This window comes from Lissotriton vulgaris, unplaced genomic scaffold (assembly GCF_964263255.1).
Source record: "Lissotriton vulgaris unplaced genomic scaffold, aLisVul1.2 SCAFFOLD_581, whole genome shotgun sequence".
Classification (NCBI taxonomy): Eukaryota; Metazoa; Chordata; class Amphibia; order Caudata; family Salamandridae; genus Lissotriton; species Lissotriton vulgaris.
Genome location: NW_028255144.1, coordinates 739290 through 764348, shown reverse-complemented (window position 1 = coordinate 764348; position 25059 = coordinate 739290). Strand labels below are relative to the sequence as shown.

At 41.0% G+C, this 25059-nt stretch overlaps 1 protein-coding gene across 1 annotated transcript in view; it reads right to left on the bottom strand.

Moving 5' to 3' along the window:
* The window catches only part of LOC147659215 (centrosomal protein of 135 kDa-like), a 548924-nt gene that overhangs the window by 81682 nt on the left and 442183 nt on the right, over positions 1–25059 (bottom strand). Inside the window, exons 16-17 of the mRNA XM_086951883.1 lie at positions 14164–14373; positions 12196–12398 (exon numbers count right to left, since the gene is read on the bottom strand). Coding sequence (XP_086808009.1) covers positions 12196–12398; positions 14164–14373 — 413 coding nt within the window. The remainder of the gene's footprint in view (positions 1–12195; positions 12399–14163; positions 14374–25059) is intronic.

Sequence of the window (25059 nt, the reverse complement as noted above, 5' to 3'; positions counted from 1 at the left end):
GGGGGGGAAGGGGAGGTAGGCCCGGTGGAAAGGGATTTTTTAAGGGGAGAGGTGGAGAGAGGCGAGGAAACATTTTGTTACACAACTAGAAGAACATGATTATTCTGTCTCTGTAAAGTACGTTTTAAATATAATCATAAAAAAACGAGATTCATTTATTTTTATTTTAAACTTTTTTATGCAAGGAATAATCATTCTTCAACATATACAGCAGTGGGTAAGTGGGAACAAAATCAAGACACTACAAAAGACATACTTTAACAGATATGGCGGCAAATACATTAAGATCAAGTCGAGAAAATGCATTGGGGAAAACCAACAAAAGAGCAGAGCGAACAGGAACAGGCAGAAAGATTAAACAAATCATAAAAAATGGATAACCATCAACCAGAGCTACATCAAAAAAATAACCTAACTCATAGTCTCTTAAATCCACTCCGCCACGGGAGCCCTTCCAGGGGGTAAATGACGGAGGGTCAAGGGTAATCCAATCTTTTGTGATACAAGCGTGCAGGATCGCCATGCAAATAAACATAAATGAGGTTATAGATTTAGATCTTATTTGCGCTTCAGAATCTGGTTTGACTCCTATCAATACCAATGCCCCTGTAATACAAACTGGTGATCCCGTTATTAATGGAAGAAAGTGTTCAATAGAAGATAACAAGTCAGCCAGTTTAGAACACGAATAGAACATATTCACAGCATCTGCGGCAAAAGCACCACACCTATTACATTTAGGGGCACATGCATCAAAGCCTTTTGTGATCGCAAACGGTGCGATTCGCAAAAATCAGCCGTTTGCGTTCGCAAAATTTGCTTTTGGGATGCATCAACGGTCAAAGCCCTCGCAATTTGAGAATTCGCAATTAATTGCGAGTGCTCAAATTGTGAATGCATTTAAGGAATCGCATTTTGCGATTCCTTAAATGCAATGCATGAAAGTTTAAAAATCTGCGATTTCGCAAATAGGGGAAGCAAATTACCATGAAGTTCAACTTCATGGTAATTTGCAAAAACCTTGAAAAATGCACTTTTGTGCATTTTTCAAAGTTTCATGTTGCGCACACACATGCCCTAAGGGCATGTGTGTGCGCAACATATGTGCCCAGAATAATTTCAGGGGTGCAACAGGGTGTCCTTTGGACACCCCAGCACTCTTGAAATTGCATTCTCAATTTGTGATTCGCTAATTGCGAATCACAAATTGAGAATGTCTTCCCATTCATTCTTATGGGACTCTAGGCCCATAGGAATGAATGGGGAGGTATTCCTTAATTGCGACTCGCAATTTGCGAGTCGCAAATAAGGAATATTTAGAAATCGCGATTTCTTCATGCATAGGCTTTTGCGATTCCTTAATTGCGATTCCTTAAAAATCGCAATTAAGGAATCGCAAAAGCCAACACTGATGCATGTGCCTGTTAGTTCCAGCTCCTGTGCTCCATTTAGAAATTTAACCAGGGGTATAGTACAAATCGTAAATGGCCATGTAATGCTGTGCACGCATCCTGCCGGTCAACAAGACTTTGTTTGCCAAAGCGATAGAGGCGTTTAAATCAATTCCCTCGGTGTTTAGATTCCTTGCCCACTTTTCTTGACATTGCTATAAATCATCTGGTAATAGCTTTATCAAATTAGAATTTAAAAAAAAACAATGGGCATACCTTTCCCCATCCGCTCTATTAAAGGAAAATTTCTGAGTTGAAACATTACGGCCGGGCCTAACGTACTAAAAAATACAACGGATTTGCAAGTATTTAAAAAAATCATTTTTGGGAAACCATAATGTAATTGTAGCTCAGTAAAGGTCAGAAATTGGCCATCTGGACAAAGATCTCCTAAGCGACAAATCCCCTTCTGCCGCCACCTAACAATAGTTTGATCTCGAAAAATAAGAGGGAGTACACCTGCGGCTTAAAAAGGGGTGTAAGCATTTATATTCAGCAGACCCAAATGCCGCTTGACCAGCCTCCACACAGCATAGGCAGCCTTGTGAATTTTAAACGTCGTTTTTTAAAAGTAGCTGGGTTCCAGAACTTTTACCAAACAGCTATTGGCCTCTTCACCCAGCCCAAACTCATATAGTGAAGGGCTATGGCAAGGCAAGGGCCTAGCCCTTTCTCCAACAACCAAAGGGGAACTAAATTGCAAAACTGCCGCCCAATAGTAAAACAAAAAATGAGGGATCCCCCAACCCCCGCAGGTTCTAGGGAGCACCATCTTTTTGTACGCCCTTCTGTGCCTTTTGTAGCCCCATAAAACTCTAGAGCTGATATTCTCAAGTCTTTTAAAACACAATGCTGGGAATTCAAGTGGGATGGTTCTGAAGAGGTAAAGGAACTTGGCCAGCACAAGCATCTTTAAAACATTCGACCTCCCATGCAACGATAAATGAAGATGGTTTATTCGCTCTAGGGTAGGGTTCACTTTATCTACTACAGGTTTCATGTTAATTTCAGGAATCTTATTAATTAGTGAGCAGAGCTTAATTCCCAAGTCGGTGGCTTCCGGGACGGTGGGAATACCGTCCGGAGGGTTGCCCCCGACACATAAGATCTGAGTTTTGGTTATGTTTAGCTTGTACCCAGACAAGAGCCCAAACTGTGATGTGAGACCTTAAGTTGTTGACAATGCGGATGGCAGGTCAGTAGTGACAATGACCATATCGTCCGCATAGGCCAGAGCTCTATACTCAATGTCGCATACTTTAATTGGTTTGATATCAATAGAATGATTTAATTTAGATAAAAAGAAATCAATATATAAGGCAAATAATAAGGGTGAAGTCGGGCAGCCTTGTTGAGTTCCGCGGGTAATTGTGAAGAGATCTGACTCTCTACCTGATAAACTTATACAAGCAGTAGGTAGCTCATACAAAAACTTCATTGCTTGTAGTACGCCATGTCTGAATCCTTTCAGACGTAGAACTTCCCACAAGTATGGCCAGGACACCCTGTTGAATGCCTTCTCGGTATCCAACAGGGTGATTCCAATAGAGGTCTTTGTAGCTTCTGCCCAGTCCATCAAGGCTATCACACGCCGCACGTGGCCAGTCGTGTCGCGGATGAACACATGCTGGAATGGTGATACCAGGGTTGAAATAATCCTTGAAAGACGGACGGCTAAGATTTTGGAATATATTTTACTGTCGGCGTTGATTAATGAGATGGGTCTGTAAGAGGATGGCAAGAGGGGGGGTTTATCTTTTTTTAAGAACACCGTTATTATTGATTTCCGGCAGGACAGTGGGGCTAATCCCCTTTGTGCACTCAAGAACGTCCCCAGCATTTGCTCTTTTAAGACCAACAGGAAAGTTCTAAAGAATTCAAGCGGGATCCCGTCTGGTCCCACCGCCTTACCTACCACGAGAGATAATATTGCTGCCTCAAGTTCCTCACAAGAGATATCGGCCTCAAGCTCTTCTTTTTGTTCGAGAGTTAGTTTAGGAAACTCCTTATCCCTCCAAAACTCAGCGATTTTCCCTTCTATTTCCTGGTATTTGAGTAAAGCTGACTATAAAATGTATTAAAAATCTCCAATACTTTTGTGGGTTCTGTGTGGATTTGCCCATGCTCATCCTGAATTGAGTCAATCCTCCTAGCTACCTCTTTCTTCCGTAACCTTTTAGAGAGTTACCCACCCGAATTCTCTCCCACCTCATAAAAGTCAGATCGATGTACTGCAATTTGGGCCGCTAGCTTAGTGGCAAAGATTTGGTACACCCTCATTTTGCCAGCATAAAGTTTGTTTCTAAAACCCGCAGTTTGTTCATTTCATCGTCCTGTTCTGCCCTCAATCTGCGTTATTTATTAATGGAATAGCTAAGGGACTCTCCCCGAACTCCGGCCTTAAACGCGTCCCATACCATACCCACTGGGGCAGATCTACAGTTGAATTAAAAAAACTCAGCTATAATTTTGGACATTTGTTCATGATAGGCAGAGTCAACTAGCAACTGACGCTCGAACGTCCAAGGTTTGTTAGAGGGTCTGTACAGCGTCTCGGTTTCTAATTCCAGAATTATAGGATTGTGGTCCAATATTATTTTAGGTTGAATGTCAATCCCAGCGTTAGTCAAAAGTTCTATAGAGCATCCAGTCGTACATGTTTTTGATGAGGGGCAGAATAAAATGTGTAACCTGGATCACCCAGTCTTTTCAGCCACCAGACGCCTACTAAACCAAAATCATTAAGAAGACCCTTGGTAGCTTGAGAAACCTTATTCTTTTTCCCCTCATACCGGAGATTACTACGAATGTCTACATCTCCTCCCATGTGTAGATTAAAATCCCTGCATAGGATTAAAGGGGACGGCCAGGAGGCCAATTCAATGCTAATATCATTCAACATATCGGGATCGTCTGAATTGGGACCATACAATGAGCATAGAGTAACTAAGAGGCGTCTATCATCAACTCGATAATCACCCACCGACCATATTGATCCGCATTAACACGTTTACACTCGCCCCACCCGTATTTCTTCAAGATAGCAACCCCTCTTGTAGTCGACCCTTGCCGTGTACAACACAAAAGTTCCAAACCCAAATCTTTTACCCACGCCCTATTGATCCAAGCAATATGTGTTCCTTGAAAACATACCAGTTCTACCCTCATTGTTTTGAGGATCTGAGCCATAATTCCTCTTTTTTTTCTATTATTCAGACCACAAACATTCCATGAACAAATGGAGAAACTACCTTAAACAAAATGCTTTTATCTTAACTGAGAGACCCCACAATTTCCGACCCACATGTTAATATATGTGATGCTTGCGGCCGCTAAAGACTAAAAAAAGCAAAATATAACTGAAATACATTTATTGGACCATACCTTACTCACTTTCAAGTGCACCCACCCCACCGCTGTGTTCCTTACGTTCCTTGCCCCGAGAACACCCCACGCCTCCCTCCCTGCTACTACCCCCTCACCCCCCTAACCCCCCCCACCTTCCCCTGAACCCACCCAAATGAGGCAAAGGGACTGATTAGTCCCTAATGGTGATGGAGAGAAAGAAGTGAGTGCCCTCCCCGTCCCCCGTCCCCCATCCCCCTGAATAGGCACCAAAATAAGGTATTGTGGAGAAAGCGTTCAATGCTACCACAGAGGCACATTATCTCTTACAGTGTCCCCAAAAACTCCATTGCGACTATCTCGGAAGTAAAGAATAGGGTTTTTTCTTTATAAATAACCTTGAGCTTGGAGGGGTTTAATAAGAAAGCTTGCGCCCCTTTTGCTTGAAATGGGTAAATAAGTTGACGCAGATGCCACCTTAATTGTACAGTGGCCTGACAGTAGTAAGGGTGCACAAAAAACTCACATCCCTTAGCTTTCCACTTGGGATCAGGCCGTGCTAGATCATATAGGTGCTCACGGAGTAGGAAATTGCTCAAACAGATCAGTATTGCTTTTGGCTTGACCTCTGCCCATCTGGCACCCCCCCCGCACCTGAAAAGGAAATCTGTGCACCCTTTGGAGCTCGAACTCCCATTTCCACTTGGTTAACTCAGGAAAGGCTTCAGAACATAATTCAATTACAAACTGACAAATGTCTTTTCCTTATAATCCTTCGGGGATGCCCAGTATACGTAAATTGTTTCTCCTTGACCTGTTTTAAATGTCAATTAGTTTCCAATTTATGTCATCACGGATCGAATGAAGGACGGAGACGTCAGCCTTCTGTGAGGCAAACTCGTCCTCCATTGAGGAAATTCTTCCCTCAGCTTCTCCAATTCTTACTGACAGCTCGGTGCACGATTTAGCCACACGCAGTACCGTATTCTGTAATTTATGCACTGCGCCCTGGACCCGCAGGCTTTCTGCCTTCGTCTCCTCACGGTGCGACATGATGGCCTGGTATATCGTAGTGAGGGTAATGTCATTATCAGTTTCTTCAAAGTTAGGACCTGGGCCCCCTCTACTGTCAATGTCCCACCTGCTTGAGCTGCTGTAGAGGAGTCTAAAATTGGTGACCCATCATTGCTTGTTACCCGCCCTGGCATTGCGTGAAATAGATGAGGCACCTCCTGTGCTTTTCAAACCGTATTTTTTCCCCCTGACAGTAACAAGCTGTTCTCTTCTTCCTCAAGAGGCGCAGAGCTGGCTAGGCTTCCATCGTCCGCCCAATCAAGATCCACACTTTCACCCTCCAAGACAATGGAGACATCGGACATGGAGTAAATTTTCCCCCCAGAATCACAGGAGTCCACCTCAGTAGCCACTTCTGCTGAGGGGTTATGGTTATCAGGTATACGGTCAACTATGGGCTGGAGATGAACAGCATTCAAAGCGGCAGAATCTGAAGAATTTGAACCATGAGCATTATTAGCCTGCTCATTTCCGCTACTTTCACACATTGAATTTAATTGGTTACTAGGAGAAAAAGCTAAGGGGGATCTTCCAAAGAGTTGGAAACCACTTTTACTATACCAGTGGTAGTGCTGTTGCTACTTAGAGAGGATAGAATCAACGCCTGATCCGACTTTGTTTTGGGAACAGGTTTTTATAAAAAAATCCCTGCAATTGTTACCTTCGATCCTGCAAGGTCCGAGGCATCAGGGGCCAAGGAAATGTCCCGGTGTACCTTATCTGTAGGATCCAGTGTTTCCGTGGCTCCTAACTCAAAAACTGTCCGTGCTCCATTCTGTGCATGCTTTGCATTACCATAAGAAGTTTGTGTTTGAGAGATCGGGAGCACTGTGGTCGGTGTATTCGCAGCGGTTGCTGCACGAGTCTTTGGTCCCTTGAAAGCCACACTGGAACTGGCGTTCTTGGGCCCCATCCTGGCCGAATTGCCGCTCGGTTCCGGATTTTCCAGACAGCTCCAAAACTGCAGGCCGATTGCCGCAGCTCCCCTCTCCTCCGCCAACTGCGGAAGTCTGATCACAGAACCGCAGCCGCCGCGACTGTAACCAGATATCCCCGTGGTGAGTAAGTAGAGTCGGCGTTTGTGACAGGGTGTTGGTAACAGCAGCAACAGCCTCAGCATGCCGGACTCCTCGCTTGTTTTCGCTTCAGTTCACGGGTCGAACAGCATGCTTTCTAGAGCCTCCTTTAGCTTCCTCACAAGCATCAGCGGACAGGGGCGAGCAAGGGGGGGGAAATCGCAGAGAGCGCTCGTGTCCTGCCTCACTCGGACACAGCCGTGTCCGCCATCTTGCCTCCTTAAAAAACTAAATTCAATTCAGTGCTGCAGAGAAAACAGGTTCAATCAATATAAAAGTCAATCTAAAACACTTGATTATCTAAAATGCCCCCAGAGGTTTCTATAGATCACAGTCTTTATGGAGAAAAAAAAGTGTTGAGTGCATTGTGCAAATACATTGTGCAAAATAAGGTTCCAAACATCTCTCTCCATATATATATATAAATATATATATTTATAGGTTGGTAGGAACAGAATAATCGGAGGGTAGAGGGAGGTTCTTGTAGTATATTAATAGAAATAAAAACAGGACTAAAGAAAAGTAGATTCTTTATCCAATTGTACATATTAGTAGTTCAGTTAGGATGAGGTGATGCCGCAATGCATAATGACTGCACTGAGGAGGACTATGATTCAGCTTTCGAATCAAATTGATTCGGGATAATGAAAATTACCAGCAAGTAATGGATTCATTCTTTGCTATAGACTCACATTTGTGTTCATCCTATCTCTTTAACCTCCAGCAAACCCCAATCACTTTCTAAGAGCAAGTCATAGACCATACACCATTTTATCAAAAGGTAACGTTTTTGATTCACAGTTATAGAATAGCCCCTTAAATAGATGTTAATGGTGCCATAAAGCGTCTCGGCCACACTCCTACCTCAGTCCACCAGGTAGAAGTCTAACATTATGACACAATTACTCAAATGCTGGTTCACTGCTAAGAAGCAGACACCTAGTAAGAAAAGGATACTAGATTTTTGCTGGGCTCCTTAGGCAAAATATATCATCATTAAAAAGTTCAAAATGATTGCATGGCAGAGGAAAATTGATAACTTTTTATTGCTCTCCATTGGCCCCCTGTTAATTATTGCACCATATGCAAAAACTCAATTTTCTTGAAGAGAACCAACCTGTACACCATCCCTCAAAAAATGCATCTCAGATGGATCTACTACTAACTACAACAAAGATATTCTACTTCTCAATATATTTTTTATTTAAAAAAAAAAACAAAGTCTCAACAATCTGCACCCAATAACCCAGAATCTATAAGCCTCCCTTCATGACAGTCATCTTATACCTAATTGTTTTTCCTTCTGGTATATGCAAAAACAAATTTGTTAGCTTCCACCTTACAGGCTGGCTCATTTTCTATGAAGACCATCTTCGTGCTAATGCAATGCTGCCTCTTTTCTTACTGCTCTCTAATACTAATGTGCTTGATTAAAAGTGTTATTCAATGGATTTAGGAAGTTACTCTTTCATTTGGATTAGACTGGTGTTAATTGTGTGGAGGTTTTTTTTCTTAAGATTTTGTAGGATTTGGGGTAGTTCCTTTTATTAGAAAAATGAAGTGTCCTCTTCTTAAGATAAAACAGTAGCCAAAAAATAGGGTTTATATTAACTTATCGATGTTGATAATTAATCAAGATGTTTAGGAGCCTTTTTCCATCCTATGCATTTTAACAGTTCTGCATACACAGGGCCAAGAAGAAAGCAGAAAACAATAACCGTGAGGCCCTGTTGGACACTATGACACGACCAATACAGGACAAAATAACCTGTGTTACATAGTACACGTCAATATCGAATTATATGAAGATCATCAATAAAAAATGGAATATATTGAACACAGGAACATTTTATTTACCAAAACCACTGTTTGCCTTTAAAGATCACAGAACCTAAAATACTGGCTTGCTCACATCAGACAAAGACTTAGAAACCATTCTGACTAGCTACTGGGGATTACCACAGATTAATGGTCATTATCCATGCAGAAATTGCAATAAATGTCATCTCACTACATATACAAAGGAATTGGATTTGGGTCGTACAAAACCACAGGAGCTGCATGGACGTACTAATGTATTACACCAAACTGCATATATCTAATTGCATGCCTGTGTGAGCTCAGTTATGTAGGAATGACCCCGTGACTAGTAAAATTGCACATAAATGAACACAGAACGACCCTCCAATACAAATGCACTACCATCAAACTGACTACTTATTTTCTAGAGACTCAGCACACACCCATCAACAAGATCTGGACAGTGCTAGAGATGATATCTTGTAGCTAGAATGTTAAACTCAACTTTTTCCAAAACGAACAACATTGGGTCTTTAGGTTGACCACCTTGACCATAGGTCTAAATGATGAAATGGTGCCAGTTCAAACGACAAGATGCCTTTACACACAGAAAGGAGTTAAGATATATTTTAACCTAGAGCACAGCATAGGAAACACTTTATGACACAACTTAAAGCAATAAGACAACTGTACATACAGAGAAAAAAATAGCATATCTGCACACACAGAGGAGAACACAGGAAGGACATACTGGAGTCACACACCCAGAAACCACTGAGTAAATGCTTGTCCTATTATGTTAGAATAATATAGGTAGGGGAAACTCAGAACACAATAAATGTTGTTCACACAATGTTTGAAAAGATATGTCTATTTCACCATATAGTTAACCGTAGTGTAATTAAAACAATATACATAGATGATCTTGATTAATGTAGTAGAATCACAGAAGTTCCAAAGTCAAACAAGAAGCTCACACTTCTAGGAATGATATTGGAGTACATAATTACAGGTAAGCTATGTACAATAAGTAAATACAAGCCACAATAGAATGACATGCATGAAAATTCTAATAATGAGAATCATAGACTATGGAGTAAACGTTCTACTAGGTTTTATGATTTCTTTGTACAAAAAATGTTTTTAATGACTGTGGAGGCAAATTGGAATTAGAGTTATTTGAAGGATGTCAGTAAATAGAAGTTAGAAAACATTTATTTTTGAAATTGAATTATAGTTGGATCCTTTAACACTGAATCTGTTGGCATCCCTGTTGTCTAGGCTGGTGCACAAATTGTACGATTGGAGCAGGATACATTGTGTGAATGGATTTCGGATCAAGGTAAGAACAGTGAGAACTCATGGATGGATCAATTGTTGCTATTATATGTGAAGCCATTTAAGACAGTGTGAACACCAACTATTTATGCATGGGGTTGCTGGCTCAAGTGATTAGGGTACGAATGTGGGTGCTTTCAGAGCACATTCTTTTACTGGGACTATTCCGTCTAAAGCTTTTGTGATGGGAGGAAGGTTGGAGGACATTCTCAGGTCAGCTGATTTGTCTTCCACGTTTCAACTTTCGATTTAAATCTATTGCACATGTCTCAGAAAACAATTCTGAGGCTTTAAACGTGCAAGTAAAGTGAACCTCTGCCACGGACATAAATGTGATGAATTTACAAGCTTATAGCATTAAGACTGGGATTTGTTTGAATAAATGGAGTTTCAAAATATCCCTTTGAATGCTGCCATATGAATAGTATATCGTCTTGTTTTGCTTCTAGTTGCAAGTATTTTTCAATGTTATTAAATACATATTCTTGTTGTTTTGTGAGCACGTTTGTGGAGACTGTGATAGAATTAAGATTCAATATTCAATTACTAAGGATCCACAGAAGATTATTCTTGCAGCAGGATGACAAGGGCTACTTTTTTAACTGATGGAACATTTGTTTATATAGTTGATAATTGAGAAATTGTTATTCGAATACTCTTGCCATTTATATTCTGTTTTGCTGCTAAGATAGAAGACATGAAATAGTAATGCACATAATCTGATCCTCAGATCTTTACACTGTAAGTTTGAAAAATAGCCATTTCCAACATTACTAAACACTTCACATCTGTCCACTCTCATTTTCCTCTCTGCTTTATGCTCTCTCCTCTCCCTTTTTTCCTCATTCTTTTCAATCGGTCCAAGATATAAATAGATATATTTCCAACACATATAGTGAAAGCGTTAGACAGCAACTTTGCTGTTTGATGCTGAAGTTTAAGCCAGAACAAGATTTAGCTATTTGCTCATGAAAGGATATAATGACTTTTGCTAAAGATCATTGTAGGATGATAGTTGTGAAATTCATCTTTGCAAAATTTGCCTTAGGTGATTTAAGGATTTACCTGTATATTTGAGCCAGGGCCTTTGTTGGTTTGTACCTTCTAAGGATCAATGCCTTGGCATCACATACAACAAATGTGCCTTAGAAGAAGCTATACGAGGACACAAATTACCCATTTAAGTATAGAAAGTGGTATATCAACTTAGGTGCCGATCAAAGCAAGTGGAAAAGATTACAGGTATACAAGGAAAGACACCGAGGGCCCAATAAGGTTGTAATTGCAGCTGCCAATAAGTGAAAGTAGTTGTATATTTTAATTTTTCCTGTACGATCAAATCTGAGATTAGAATATCTTTGACAAATGTGTTTATTAATCTCAATGATCAATATGCTGTTGAATCTATAAACTACTTCTTTCAAAGAAATTAGTTTAATTATGTCCAAAATTATACTGCAGCATTTTCCACATGGCTACTAGAAATATTTAAAAGAAATACTAGAGTAGCTACTGAAAACTGAAGTGAATTTGCATTTTTTATACACCAGTGTCTGTGAAAATTAAATGCACATATAAATAGTACAGGCAAATTTACTTTGAAATCTTTTGTTGAGAAGCATGAAAACACGTTTATTGTGCATTGAGTTTTTTTGTTTTAGTGCAAGGTGGCAATAAAAAAAGCCCACTAATTATTCCTGTCAGAAATGTAAATATGAGAACACAATTGGCGTTTCACAAATTTTTTTTGAAGTAGAGATGCAAAATGTTCTTTAAATATTAAGCACGATGTGCTTCAGTCTTAAATATTATGCAAATCACAAAGATAAAAATAAAGCTACACTCTAATAAAATGCAGCAGTTAGTGCAAATGATATGTTCAGTTTTAGAATGTATTACAAAGGGACCTAATACAACAGCAACTAAATACTCTGGTGTACCAGTTTATTTCTATAGCCACTGAAATTAGCAATTTCCATGCTGTTTCTACAGTGCACTTCAATCAAGTTTACATTTGCAATTGCTGATCTTAACATGAACATTTACTTAAAGACATTCAATTTATGCAGAGTGTGTTAACAAAGTTCAGTTTTGGCTTTTGCATTACTCACAATTTGTTTTCCGATTGGGCCAGTTTTCCTTTAAGGTGCTCAATTTCAGAATCCAGTTCCTGGGTAATCACCTGTGCCTGGAATTCCTTCTCCTGGTTCGAAACTAGTAAGGACTCCAGGTTTTTCAAGGAGATTCGTTCACTTCCCAGCTGTTTCCTCATGAGCTCTATTTCAGAATGTGCAGAAACCAGTTCTTTCTGCAACTGCATGACATAAAGGTAGAAACTCTATTTACTTCACCAAAACATCTACCAGAACTAAACAAATGTCATGCAAGTAACAAAAACACATTATGGCTTTTATTTAAAGTTTATCTGTTCATCATAGTACATTCTGTGGTCTAAGTCATTAATCCCTATTTAGTCACAATGGATCGGTGGGAGAGGTATTACATTTGAAAAGATGACAGAGCACATGTGTGGCCCAACCTGAGCTCAGGTTCAGTCAATCATATGTTCCTGTGGCTGCCTATTAATTCCCCTTCTATGGTCGTACATGAGATACAAGATGGATGATGTTGAGCACAGTGGAAAGCGAAGGGCCTTATGACTGAAGAGGACAAAACATAACCTGCATGCACGCTTATGTCTCAGTCCCCTTCAGTCGAAATGCATAAGATTCCTACTTTTATAAATCCTATGGGGTGAAGGACAACTGGAGACCCCAATTCGATATATACTATTTACAGAAAATATGGGGCAGAAAATGTAGGGAGAGACACAGGTCTGGAAAAGCCCCAAAACAGCCTTATCCCTAACCTAACAGAGGAGCACACAGTCAAAAATGGGAGTAATGCTTTGGTGCGAGTAAGTCATGAAGATACATGAGGTATGCTAATCCACTACAGGTGCCTTGGAGGCAAAGCAGTGGGTAGGAAGGCTGCATTGGCATCTTTTCGACTGTATAAAATGTTGTGTGTATCTCTTGCCAGACAAAGAATGGAGTACACTAAATTACTTCAATAATGGAAACAGTTTTACATAAACACCTATTTTGATTTGAATGGCTTTACTTGTTTTTTTTGGTAATATGTTTGTAATCACTCGATACTTGTTTTTAGATAGCGTGAATGCAGAAGAGAGAGGTGGTTTAGGACTACTTACATTGCAAAGACTGGTTGATGGGTAGCCACTCATCCATATGTTGTGGTGGAACGTGTCGGAAGATCTCAGGCAATCCACATAGAGGTCTGGTTTCAGACCTCACCAAGGAACAGAGACAGTTATACTGGGATTGTGAGATTGTGCTACTGGTATTATTAAATGTGGTCAATAAGAACAGTTAGAACTCCTTGACCTTAGAGATTATTTCAACATTGTTCACATTCTTTTACCCGGACAGTCCTTCTTCAACAACCAGTGCCTCTTTTCATCCAAATGCTTGGTTCCAAGCCTTTCTTTCCATTACATTTCAGAGTTAAACTCCATCTTTGCCTTCTGGGCTAGCTAGCATGCTTGTGGTGTCTCCGCTTTTCTCACTTCTAAAATTGTTTGACTTTGGCATATGTTTTTATGATGACAATATCTAGATATATGGTAAGATCACAAAGGACAGCGATTCTTTTCTTAACCCCAAAACTGTTTTGCCTCTATTTAAGAATGGGTCAATGTCAGTACCATTCAGCTCAAGGAGAATGAAACTGAGAGACTTGTGTTTGACTAAGAGTTATGTTACTAGCAGCTGTGAGACTTCCTTACAGCAGACTGTGTGCCTGGATGACCTCTAAACATTTATTAACAAAAACACCTAACTATGGGTTTTTGTCCATCAGTTCGTTCTTTTATAGCTACAATACAGTATTACAAGTCAAAACATATGGTGTTTAACTACAGTTGGCTTCAGTTGTAGAATAGCATAAGATCATTATTAAAATTGCATCCTCCTGCATGGGCTTAATTCATCAGATAGAAAGATGAAGACGGCCCTCTTAAATTTACTTCTCATGTCAACTGCTACCCTTTGACATACCCTTTCCTTATCCTGTGCTTTTGAGGTTAGTTGACGATTTACCACTTCTTTGCTGGAGTCCAGTTTTATGCAGAGCTCCCGCGTTGAATTAAGTTCATTGAGGAGAGAGGCTTTCTCAGACTTTAACTTTTGCAGTTCTTCTTCAACCTTTGCAGTTGACTTGTTTAAGCAGGATACCTGAGCCTTGTAGGATATTTCTGTTGAAAGATGCTAAAACAAGAAAAACAATTGTGAATACATAAAACTACTACTTGAATGCTGCACACTTTAGTTAAGATAAGCATTACTTCAAAAACATTTATAAAATCAGCACTGTTCAGATAAAATCCAAATATTACTGCTATGTAATGGCACTGTGGCTCAGGTAAGTAAAAATATGTTCAATTTGACATGGATATTATACAGTCAATTAAGACCACATGCCCATGCCACCTCACATAGACCCATTTACTAAAGCTCTGCCAATTTGTATATGAAGACGCATAAAGAAAAATACAAGAACAATAACCAACATCAATGAAACAAATGATTAAAACGGCCTTTTCCCAACAAAGTCCAGACTCAAAATTATATGCAAACATAAGAATTAAACTTCTGTCATCCATGTCCGTAGCCCACACAGTAGCCTCTTGTTTTGAACATTCCACCTTCATATTGAGACAAGTAGATAGGACAACAACATCTGTTGGATGATCGCTACATATCTGCTGGGATAGAAGAGTGTCTACTTCTTTGTGCTGCCCGATATCTCAACTATCTTGGACAAACCAATTCAGGGCTACTATTACGGTTTGAACATCATCTGAAAAGAAGTAATACTTATAGACTTGATTCCTACCTTCCCGAAATCCGAATCATGCTGTAAAAAGCCTATACAAATTATTGGCTGAAAACTACAAAAAGATTTGGATGAATGGAGCTTTGTATTAAACTATAATAATAACATCCCATGAGCTCTAGAGATATCCTAATTCGCTCACCGTAGAGCTGATTAAATTGCTTGTCTATTTATATTTTATGATTCAATAAAAATAGAGACTATCAATCTGCCAATTTCAATCCCTTTGTCTTTTAACTTTGAGTTTGTAAACAATGCACTCAATTCTCCAGATACATTTGTGATTCAGCAGCAAATACTGTTAGAATGATCCTTAATAACTCCACCAGCTGAAGGGGGAGACATTAATATAATCCCCCTGTTAAAACTAGATGACGCAATCAAGTGTACTGTAAATGCACATGTAATATTCTGCAATGAAGCGAGATGCCTCAAAGCACTTATTGGTTAATCCTGCCTGAACTGTGGAGCCCAAGGTTTTGCTAACTTTCAATGAAGAAATAGTTGCTACCTTGTCTGATTCTTCTGTACCACCTGAAATTCACCTTAAAAGAAAGGATGACCAGGCCACCTATTCCCACTGGAGGCTTTACATTTTTTTCTATCTTCATTAATAGAAGTTTATTAAAGCCAAAGACCACAGCTATAAAAGGAACAAAACAGTCTTGTGGCAATCAAAAAAGTTACATCAATTTCGCCAATGAACTGGAACAACACGTGCTGATCAATAGTACTCCTAAGTCCTCTCTAGGAGGCAAACTTTTTTAATGAAAAGGAGGAAACTAAAGGCATTTAGAGCTGCCATCCTCTCTGGAAAGAAAACATTTACAAAAGATGAGGAAGAGAATAAAGGTCTGATATAGAGTTGCACGGACGGGTACTAACGACGTGAAAGATATGCCATACAGTTTATTGCAAGTGCATTATATCCTAATGCATTTGCATTTGCAGTAAGGTGGTGCAATAATAATCTCATTTGTGACATAGTACACATCTGCGAAACACAAAATAAGCCTCTAAATGTACATATGCATTAGGTCTCTAAAGTTCTTTTGAATAATGGAAATATTCCACTTCACACACCAGTAAGAGTAATCTACTTTTTCAAATTTAAATGCCACTAAGAACCCCACAACTGTGTTTAGTGCTGCAGTTGATCCCACTGTTGACACCAAGTTAGAATTAAGCCATCAACTTACTGTAAAAAATTAGGATGAGCACGATTTGGGAAAAAAGGAAATTTAGATGAAACACCACAAAAGATCTAAGGTTCACTCTTGGCCAGCTTGCTTTGCTTTTTACTGAGAGCTGATGAAACCTTAAAAGACTAGCAGGTGCTACTGGGCTAACAGATAAAGAGATTCTTTACCTGACATATAAAAAGTAATGCAATAAATGAATATTTCAAGAAACCAGTTGTTGAACCTCCTGGCATCTGACCTCAAGTATCCAAAACTGCTGATTTATCAGCTAATGCCTGCATGTTTGTTGCTAATGCTGGCAATTATCTGTACTGTAACTACAAGTACTCATCACCTTGAACATAGTAAGTTCACTCATCAAGTTGCCTAAATCAAGAGATGTCATCACTGAATTATGTTTATACTGTTTTCACTCCCTTGTTACCTTGGACTGAGACCAGTTTAATATTTGTAGCCAGAATCTATAAATATGCTTTCAGTTATACAACTAAGAAAAAAGAAAACAGTGATTTGGTTTTGGTTTCACCAGTTAAGTACTCACATGGCAATATAGGGAGAAGATTGGAGTTCTGGGACAGGACTTTAACATTGGTAAACAATGTCTGTCACAGAAAAGCCCAGTGCTGAGCAGCAAATTCCCTAAGAAAAGGAAAGCGAAGACCCTCAATATAATAACAATTTACTGTGCTAAATATAGCAAGGCAAATGGTCCTGCACTAGGAAGATGCTTTCCCAAAAAGATTGCATTCTCTTTCTTCCTAGTGTTTATTAAGCTAACAGGTGACACCCACTGTAGAGTAGCATGCAACCCATCTGCCCATCCTACTGCATTCCCTGTCCACTTCTCACAGAAACAGCCCACCAGACTGCATTCAATGCTCAGCCTTCTGCTTCGGAGTCCAACACCCATGTGATGTACACATGTTGGCCAGCACCTGGAACCCAAACACAATAGCCCCCCCCCACATCTGGTCCTCCATCCATCTCTGGACTTAAAGACATTCCCTTAAGCACCAGGCCCACAAGTACCAAACCTTCTACCCCCGGGAGAACCATCCTCCCAACATTGCTCCTAATCTTGGCCTCTCTTCTCTGCTTGCCACAACTGGCCTAAAACATAGTCAGGGGAAAAAAGAAGGTACCAGCAGAGACCTAGAGAAAAACAGCCATGATGGAGCTAAGCTCATTAGAAGAAAGAGCCCCGGCATCCACTTTGGGAGGGAAAGGTAGCAAGTTTTTTGATGTTCTCCAGCAAGACTAGCAAATTTGAAAGCCTTAGTGCCCACGGCGGGGTGTAGGCTGTGAGGGGAACCTACCAATGAAGAGGGAGGCAGGCATATAAAAGAAGTACATTAACTAATCACATTTTCTATGTTGTTTGATTTTTCTTCAGCCTTCTACAAGGAGCAATGGAGACCTATGAATGAAGACTGAATGCGAAGTCTGACCTGCGAAGCACTTACCTGATCTGCACACCTCTGTAACCAGAATGACTGGAATTGGATTATGTCTTTTGACCTACAAGTGTGATGTAACTTTTTGAATAAGGTCTCTGGACTTTAAAGTCCATATGGATACTATCAACGACCCTGAGGCTACTAGTTTAACGTAGGCGCTGAATATCTTTAACTTGAATCCTTCCTTCCTGACTCCAACTCACAAAAAGGGCCATACTGTTGACCAGGTCTTTTCCACATGGGACTTAGATGTCTCCTCCCCAGCCTCTGGTGTGGTCTTACCACTTTCTTTTAGAGTTTAGAGTGCATCGTGAGACCGCACCCTTTAATACTCAGAGTAAGCCTTGTATGGGCAGTTTTAGACCTTACCGTCGCATTACACCCGAAGCGGTAATGGTGGCCCTCAGCTCCCATCTACTCATTTTGAGTGGTAATGTGGAAGACGATGTTACAGTCCTGGACAATTGGATGCTGCTTCGGGAAGCAGAGCTCGCCCCGCCATCTTCCCGCTCTGCCTTGACCTCTCGAGCCTCGGCTACCTGGTTCACGCCTGCTCTTAAAGAAAGTAGGAGGACCTGCAAAAGACTCGAGTGAGTGTGGCGGAAACATTTTGAGAGTCTTGAGAAGACTGCCTATAAACAAGCACTTAAAATGCACCACAAACTTATCCTCAAAGAGAAATTTTTTTTTTTCATTTAGAATAGAAGCTGCTGGGAATACAAAAAGAAGAGATTTTTAAAATAGTAAAGGAATTTGCATCCCGAATGCCGTAACTAGGTCTTTCTCCCCTTCATCTCTATGGGTGGATCAGATTGCTCTATTTTTTGCTGATAAAATTAGAAAGATCCAGGACACTTTTCCTAGCTCCCTTGAGGCTAATATCCAGGATAACGTGCCCTCTCACCCTGACCCTCCAGAGAGCGGTCCTTGTACCTTTGAGCTTCCTCATTTGACATTGGAAACTTCATTGGGCATTTTGAAGAGCCTAAAATCAGGGGCCCCTTCTGACCCTTGCCCTGCGTCTACTTTGGCATTAATAGCTCCCTCCATTAATTCTTATGTGAACTCTATTTTGAATACATCCCTGCAGCAGGGGCTGGTTCCTGAAAAGTGGAAAGAAGCTCTTATCCTTCCCCTTCTAAAAAAATCTCATTTGGATCCAGAGCTTCCCGCTAATTATAGGCCAATTTCCCTTCTGCCTTTTTTTCCCAAAGAACTGGAAAAATATGTTCACTCAGTGGCTTCTGCCTTTTTGGAGACGAATAACATCCAGCATCAGAGGCAATCTGGTTTATGCCCTAATTTCAGCACCGAAACAGCGCTTCTGGAAATTTCAGAATGCATTAAGGACGTCTTGGATAAAGGTGGCAAGGCTATGCTGATATTTTTAGATCTCTCATCAGCCTTTGACACCGTCCCTCAAGGTCGACTCCTAAAGACACTCCAGGAGGCCGGCTTTAGAGGAATGGTTCTTAAATGGTTTGCTTCTTTTTTGTCTGGGCGCCAACAAACTGTGTGGGCTCCTCCTTTTTCCGCCCTAATTCCTCCTTTGGAGGTTGGCGTACCCCAGGGCTCGGTGCTTAGCCCAACTCTATTCAATTTGTACATGTCCCCATTGGCCTGTCTTGTTGAGTCGCATGGAGCGAAAATAGTGTTGTATGCTGATGACACCCAACTCCTTTTTACATGCGACAAAGTTTCGGAGTTTAAGGGGGAAGCTATTATGGCCTACCTGTCGGCGATGTTCTCCTGGCTCCAGTTGAATGTAATTCCGACAAGTCGGAGATCATGTTCTTTGGCTGCCCTTCTACCAACTTATGGCGCAACTGGTGGCTGCAGGACATGCACCCTCCAGCTAATCCAGTATCGCCTGTAAAAAACCTTGGCATAAAAAGCGATGACTCTCTGAGTATGAAGCTACAGGTCCAGACGGTGGCTGGCCAGTGCTTTGGGTTTTTGAAAATGATTAAACAGTTTCTTCCTTTGCTCTCGATCCCCTGCAGAAAAATTGTGGTCCAGGCCTTGATCGGATCTAGGCTGGACTACGTTAACATTCTTTATCTGGGTCTTCCAGAGTATTTACTCACCCGCCTCCAAGAAGTGCAAAACGTGGCGGCCAGAGCTAATCTTTCTCTTGGCCCCAGGACCCGAATGTCTGCTCATCTGAAGTCTCTCTACTGGCTTCCGGTTCGGAAGCAGATACAGTTCAAGGCCCTGGTGCTGGTTTTTAAGGCTTTACATGGGTACGGTGCCCCTTACCTGAGGAAGAGAGTGCAATTTTATCATCCTCAGTGCTCTCTTCGCTCTGTTGCATTGGCTTTAGCATGCACTTCGGTGGTGAAATACTCTCGAATCGGAGGCCACTCTTTTCGGCTGAAAGCGGCTAAGCTATGGAATGATCTTCCACTTGCTATGAGACTCCGCCACGATCTGCTTCCTTTCAGAAAAGCCCTGAAAACATGGCTGTTTCAGCAATAACGTAATACTTTGCCCACGGTACACTTGGTTTTCTTCCTGTCTAGTTCAGTCATACTCACACAGCACCGGGACACTCAGTAGAGTATCTGTGTGCTTTATAAAACCCTGGATAACATAACATAACACCTTTTTTGTGGTTTGTCCCTCTGTCATCTCCCATAATATCTACATCTGCACTAGAACATTATATTCCCAATTAAAATGATGATTTCCCTCAAACAGACACCATTGGCTTCCCTAATTGGGCCAAAGTGGTAAAGTATTTGCGCACTACAGCTATAAATAATTTCTTAAGACAAGACTTCAGGAGCATGCACAATACCTTCCTGGAACATTGCAGGAATAAGTAAGCACCTAAAATGTAATAGGTTTATCGATTTTACAAGCAGCTATGTTGTTATTCTGTTTCAAGGGACCTGGAGGATTGACTCACCTAATTTATCTAACATACTTGTGTTTTAATTTCCTGCTATCAAAGGCTCTCGTGGTAGACCTAATCAAGGTTTAACAATTTGTTTTAAATGCTCTACCTTAAATTCACTGAGGGCTGTTATTTGTTTATCAAACTATACAACTGCTGCTAGAATTCTCCTCTCTAATGATATTGAGTGTTATCACTTTCACTTGGCTCGCCTGAATTCATCATACGCAAAATACAACTTATCCAAAATGCTGTCGAGAAGGCTTCTTTTCCACCTTCACCCAAGAGAACGCATGACTCCAGTTCTGTAATTGTTCCACTGGCTACCTATAGATAGAAGGGCAATGTTTAAAGCAATGTTTAAGTCTTTATTGTTCATGGAGACGACCAAGGAAAAGGATCGCTATATTGAAAGGATACATTTAATCAAAACAAAACTCTGTGCTCCAGGCTTGCACCACTTACCATCATACCATCTTACCATAAGAAATTCATAATAGGCTCTGCTTTCTCATACGAGCCGCCAAGCTCTTGAACTCACTACCAGCCAGCATTAAAAGCATCCAGGAATAAATGTATTTCAGATGACAGTAAAACACTTGGCTATTTACAAGATAGCTACACCACCCCACATCCCGGCTATATGGCCTAGAAAGACAGTTGCACCATCAAGCTTAATCTTCAGTTTACAACCCACAGATTGGTAACAACCCAAACAACAAACGGCTTTCGATATGCAGATAAGCTCAGAAAGGCTGACCTATGGTTCACTGGGGCATTATATAGTAGAGTAATTTCATTTGTAACACTGATGGCCCATATTACTAAGACCATAATACCTAGTGTTCATTAGCGAATTGTTACTTACACCTCCCACATTCACATAAAAAATATCTGCTAAGAGCCTTGTCATCACCAGCATTGCACAGCCAAAATAAACAGGCATTACCAAATGAACAGACATGGAATAGATGAACAGATCTGTCACACACTGCTCAACAATTCAGAGAACTTTGATCCAGTCTACCACTGCAGATCCCAAATATCTATACACTCTCACCATTCCATTACGTCTTACAGTGACACTCAGACATAGGTGGGATGATAGCAAAAATGCCCATCCCAGCAGATCTCTCCCTTCAACCAAACCAGCTCAGGACGACAACAATACACAAAATCTGATTGGACAACTAGGTGCAGTTACCCGCTAAGTGGACTATAATCATAAGAAATTCAATAAAAGGACCACCAGAAATGTTCATAGCAGCCAGTACACGAAAACCATAGAACTGCAGATCTGTCTTTCACACCTCATCATCCACCACACTGCTACATGCTGTGTCCTATAACACGATAACTGCACCTCAGTGGTCTCCACTCACAACGCAGAAAAACTTCCCATATAGGATCACAAAACAAAGAGATCACCGTTCCATCCATACACCCTACATGGCGTAGCTTGGTACACATGTAGGTAAACGCTTTATTGACCCACATAGGGGTAGTAAGGACTATAAAAATTAGGTGATACAATACACAACTAGTCTCCATTTTTATAAAGAGATTCACCTCTACCCAGTGTTTATCACCTTCTTACAATTATTTGCACCCGTCAAAAATGTTTTTGAGACACTCTTGGAGATCTTTTTCACTGGGTCAGTGTTAATGAAACAGTAATTGTGATTCAAAAGACATTCCGAAAAGCGATGGCCATGAAGCACAATGTGCTGACGCTCATCCTCCTCTGTAGCAATGCATCAGAGGAACAGTCCCGATCCATTTTATCTTTATGGACTTGCATAAGTTATTCAGTCTCATCATTCGCCATCTAGTATGAAAAAAATAGAAATCATGGTTCCCCCTCTTACCCGCATATCCATGTAAGATTGCGTTCATGTGAAAACTTGGCTACAATGGCAGCCCTCAAACTGCTCAGAAGGGAAAACACATTCTTTTTTTACTTCAGGCGTATGTTAGTGGTGCAAACTTGTCCCCGTTTTTGTAAGACATTGACTTCTTATTATTGGTAAGGTAAAATGTATTGTTTGGTTAATTAAAACCTTTACAATTTCCATGCGAAAAACGTAATAGCAGCAAAATTCATGTTTCTAGAACCAAGTAAATAAAACATATAGGACTTTCATAAGGAATATGCTACTTACCAGTATGCATCTGTTCTTGGCATGTAGGGCTGCTGACATTCATATTTTGTGCATAGATCGCCGCCTAGTGTTGGGTCCGGATGATTGCACCTTGTTGTCCTGGAAGAGTCTTCGAAGTATCACGAGATAGGTGACTCCTCCCCTGGACTACAGTGCGAATGGGCATCTTCTCCATCCTCAGATTGTTTTTCGCCATTCAGAGATGGAGTACAGCAAAGTAAGAAATGGCCATGCAAAAGAGAATATTGCAAGAGAGAATACTGCAGCTGCAACAGGCACCGAGAAGGAGGGTGGGTGATATGAATGTCAGCAGCCCTACATGCCAAGAACAGATGCATACTGGTAAGTAGCATATTCCGTTCGAGGCATGTGGGCTGCTGAATTTATATCTTGTGCATAGACTGTATAGCAGTGTCTCCTCTAGCGGTGGTCACCTGTATCAGCTGCAGCAGTATGAAAAAGAGTTTTAAGGACAGCTCGGCCTACAGCAGCTTGCTGCTTGCTATTGTCTACACAATAGTGTTTAGTGAAAGTGTATATGGTAGACCATGTTGCTGCCCTACATATGTCTTCAAGGGGAATATTCCCTAAGAAAGCCATGGATGCCCCCATTTTACGCGTAGAGTGTGCTCTTGGGGGAACTGTTAGAGTGCGTTTAGCTTTTTGATAGCATATCTGAATGCATTTCACTATCCATCCGGCTATTCCTGATTTTGAGATGGGGTTACCTTTATGTTGCGGTGAAAAGGCAACAAACAGTTGCTTTGTTTTTCGAAATGATTTAGTCCTGTCAACATAATATAACAGAGCTCTTTTTACATCTAGTGTGTGCAGGGCTCTTTCGGCTACTGACTGTGGGTTTTGAATGAAAACTGGCAGTTCTATTGATTGATTGATATGGAAAGTGGATATGACTTTAGGGATAAACGTAGGGTTGGTCCTAAGTAATTCCCTATTTGCATGTACTTGCATGAAAGGTTCTTGAATTGTTAGTGCCTGAAGCTCACTTACTCTCCTGAGGGAGGTGATGGCAATCAAGAATGCCAATGTTAGGAATTGCAATTCACATGAGTGGAGTGGTTCGAAAGGAGGTCCCATAAGTCTGGTAAGTACCAAATTTAAGTTCCAGACTGGTGAAGGTGGATGCTTTGGAGGAATTATCCTTTTAAGACCCTCCATAAAAGCCTTGATTGGTGGTACCCTAAATAGGGAAAGGTGTTGCCTGTTTTGGAGATATGCTGCTACAGCAGCAAGATGTAGCCTTATAGAAGAGTATGCTAGATTGCATCTTTGAAGATGCTAGAGGTAACAGATGTTTTGGATGGAAGCATCTAATGGATTGATTTGGTTATTGTTGCAATAGATTACAAATATTTTCCATTTAGCTGCATAGCATGTTCTAGTAGTTGGCCTTCTTGCCTCCTTGATAATGTTCATGCAATCAGGAGGTAAGTTAAGGTATCCGAACTCTAAGACTTCAGGGGCCAGATCACTAGGTTCATCTGATTGGGATCTGGGTGCTCTATTTCTCCATGGTTCTGAGTTAAAAAATGTGGCGAGAGGTGCAGTTTTTGATGGGGAACTACTGAAAGTTCCAGGAACGTTGTGTACCATGGCTGTCTTGCCCATGTGGGAGCAACCAGGATCATTGTGAGTGACTGCTGACGTAATTTGCGTGCCACTAGCGGAATCAGTGGGGCTGGTGGAAAAGCGTACGCAAATCTGCCTGACCAGTTCATCCATATCGCATTGCCCTGTGACAACGGATGTGGGAATGAGGAAATAGAAATTTTACATGGCCAGTGTGTCCCCCACTCGCACCCTATCTATGTACCTATGCCCCATGTATGTCCATGTCATCATGTAATTCCCTTCTCATGACTGTAATAATAATGCCTCTGCATTTCCGTCCAATGTTAGCATGTCAGTTATTAGGCCTTCCATGAATGAAACGTTAATTCTGCACTGAGGCCTATGTTGCCAATGCATTTACATGGTACACGTTTAAAAGTCGAGATGCACACGTTTTTGTGGCACAGTCGAGCCAGGACCCGAATTCAGGCTCCGAGCCTCCTCTGACTCTGAAAGCTGCAGTTTAGTTATGTATCCCTGACCTCTCCCTTACTTCCTGCTCAGCCGAGAGGTGCCCAGCCTGGCCTGCCAAAGACAGTATTTTGCCTACAGTTATCTGCTCAGCCCCACAGAAACACATTCCAGTCTAGTGAAAGAGGTAAACATATTCCGCCTGCTGAAGATAGGGCCTAGCCTTCCTGTCTCCATTTAAGTGATTTACTGAACCCGTTTCCATAGAAGGCCCATGGCCCCCACGCAATGCACG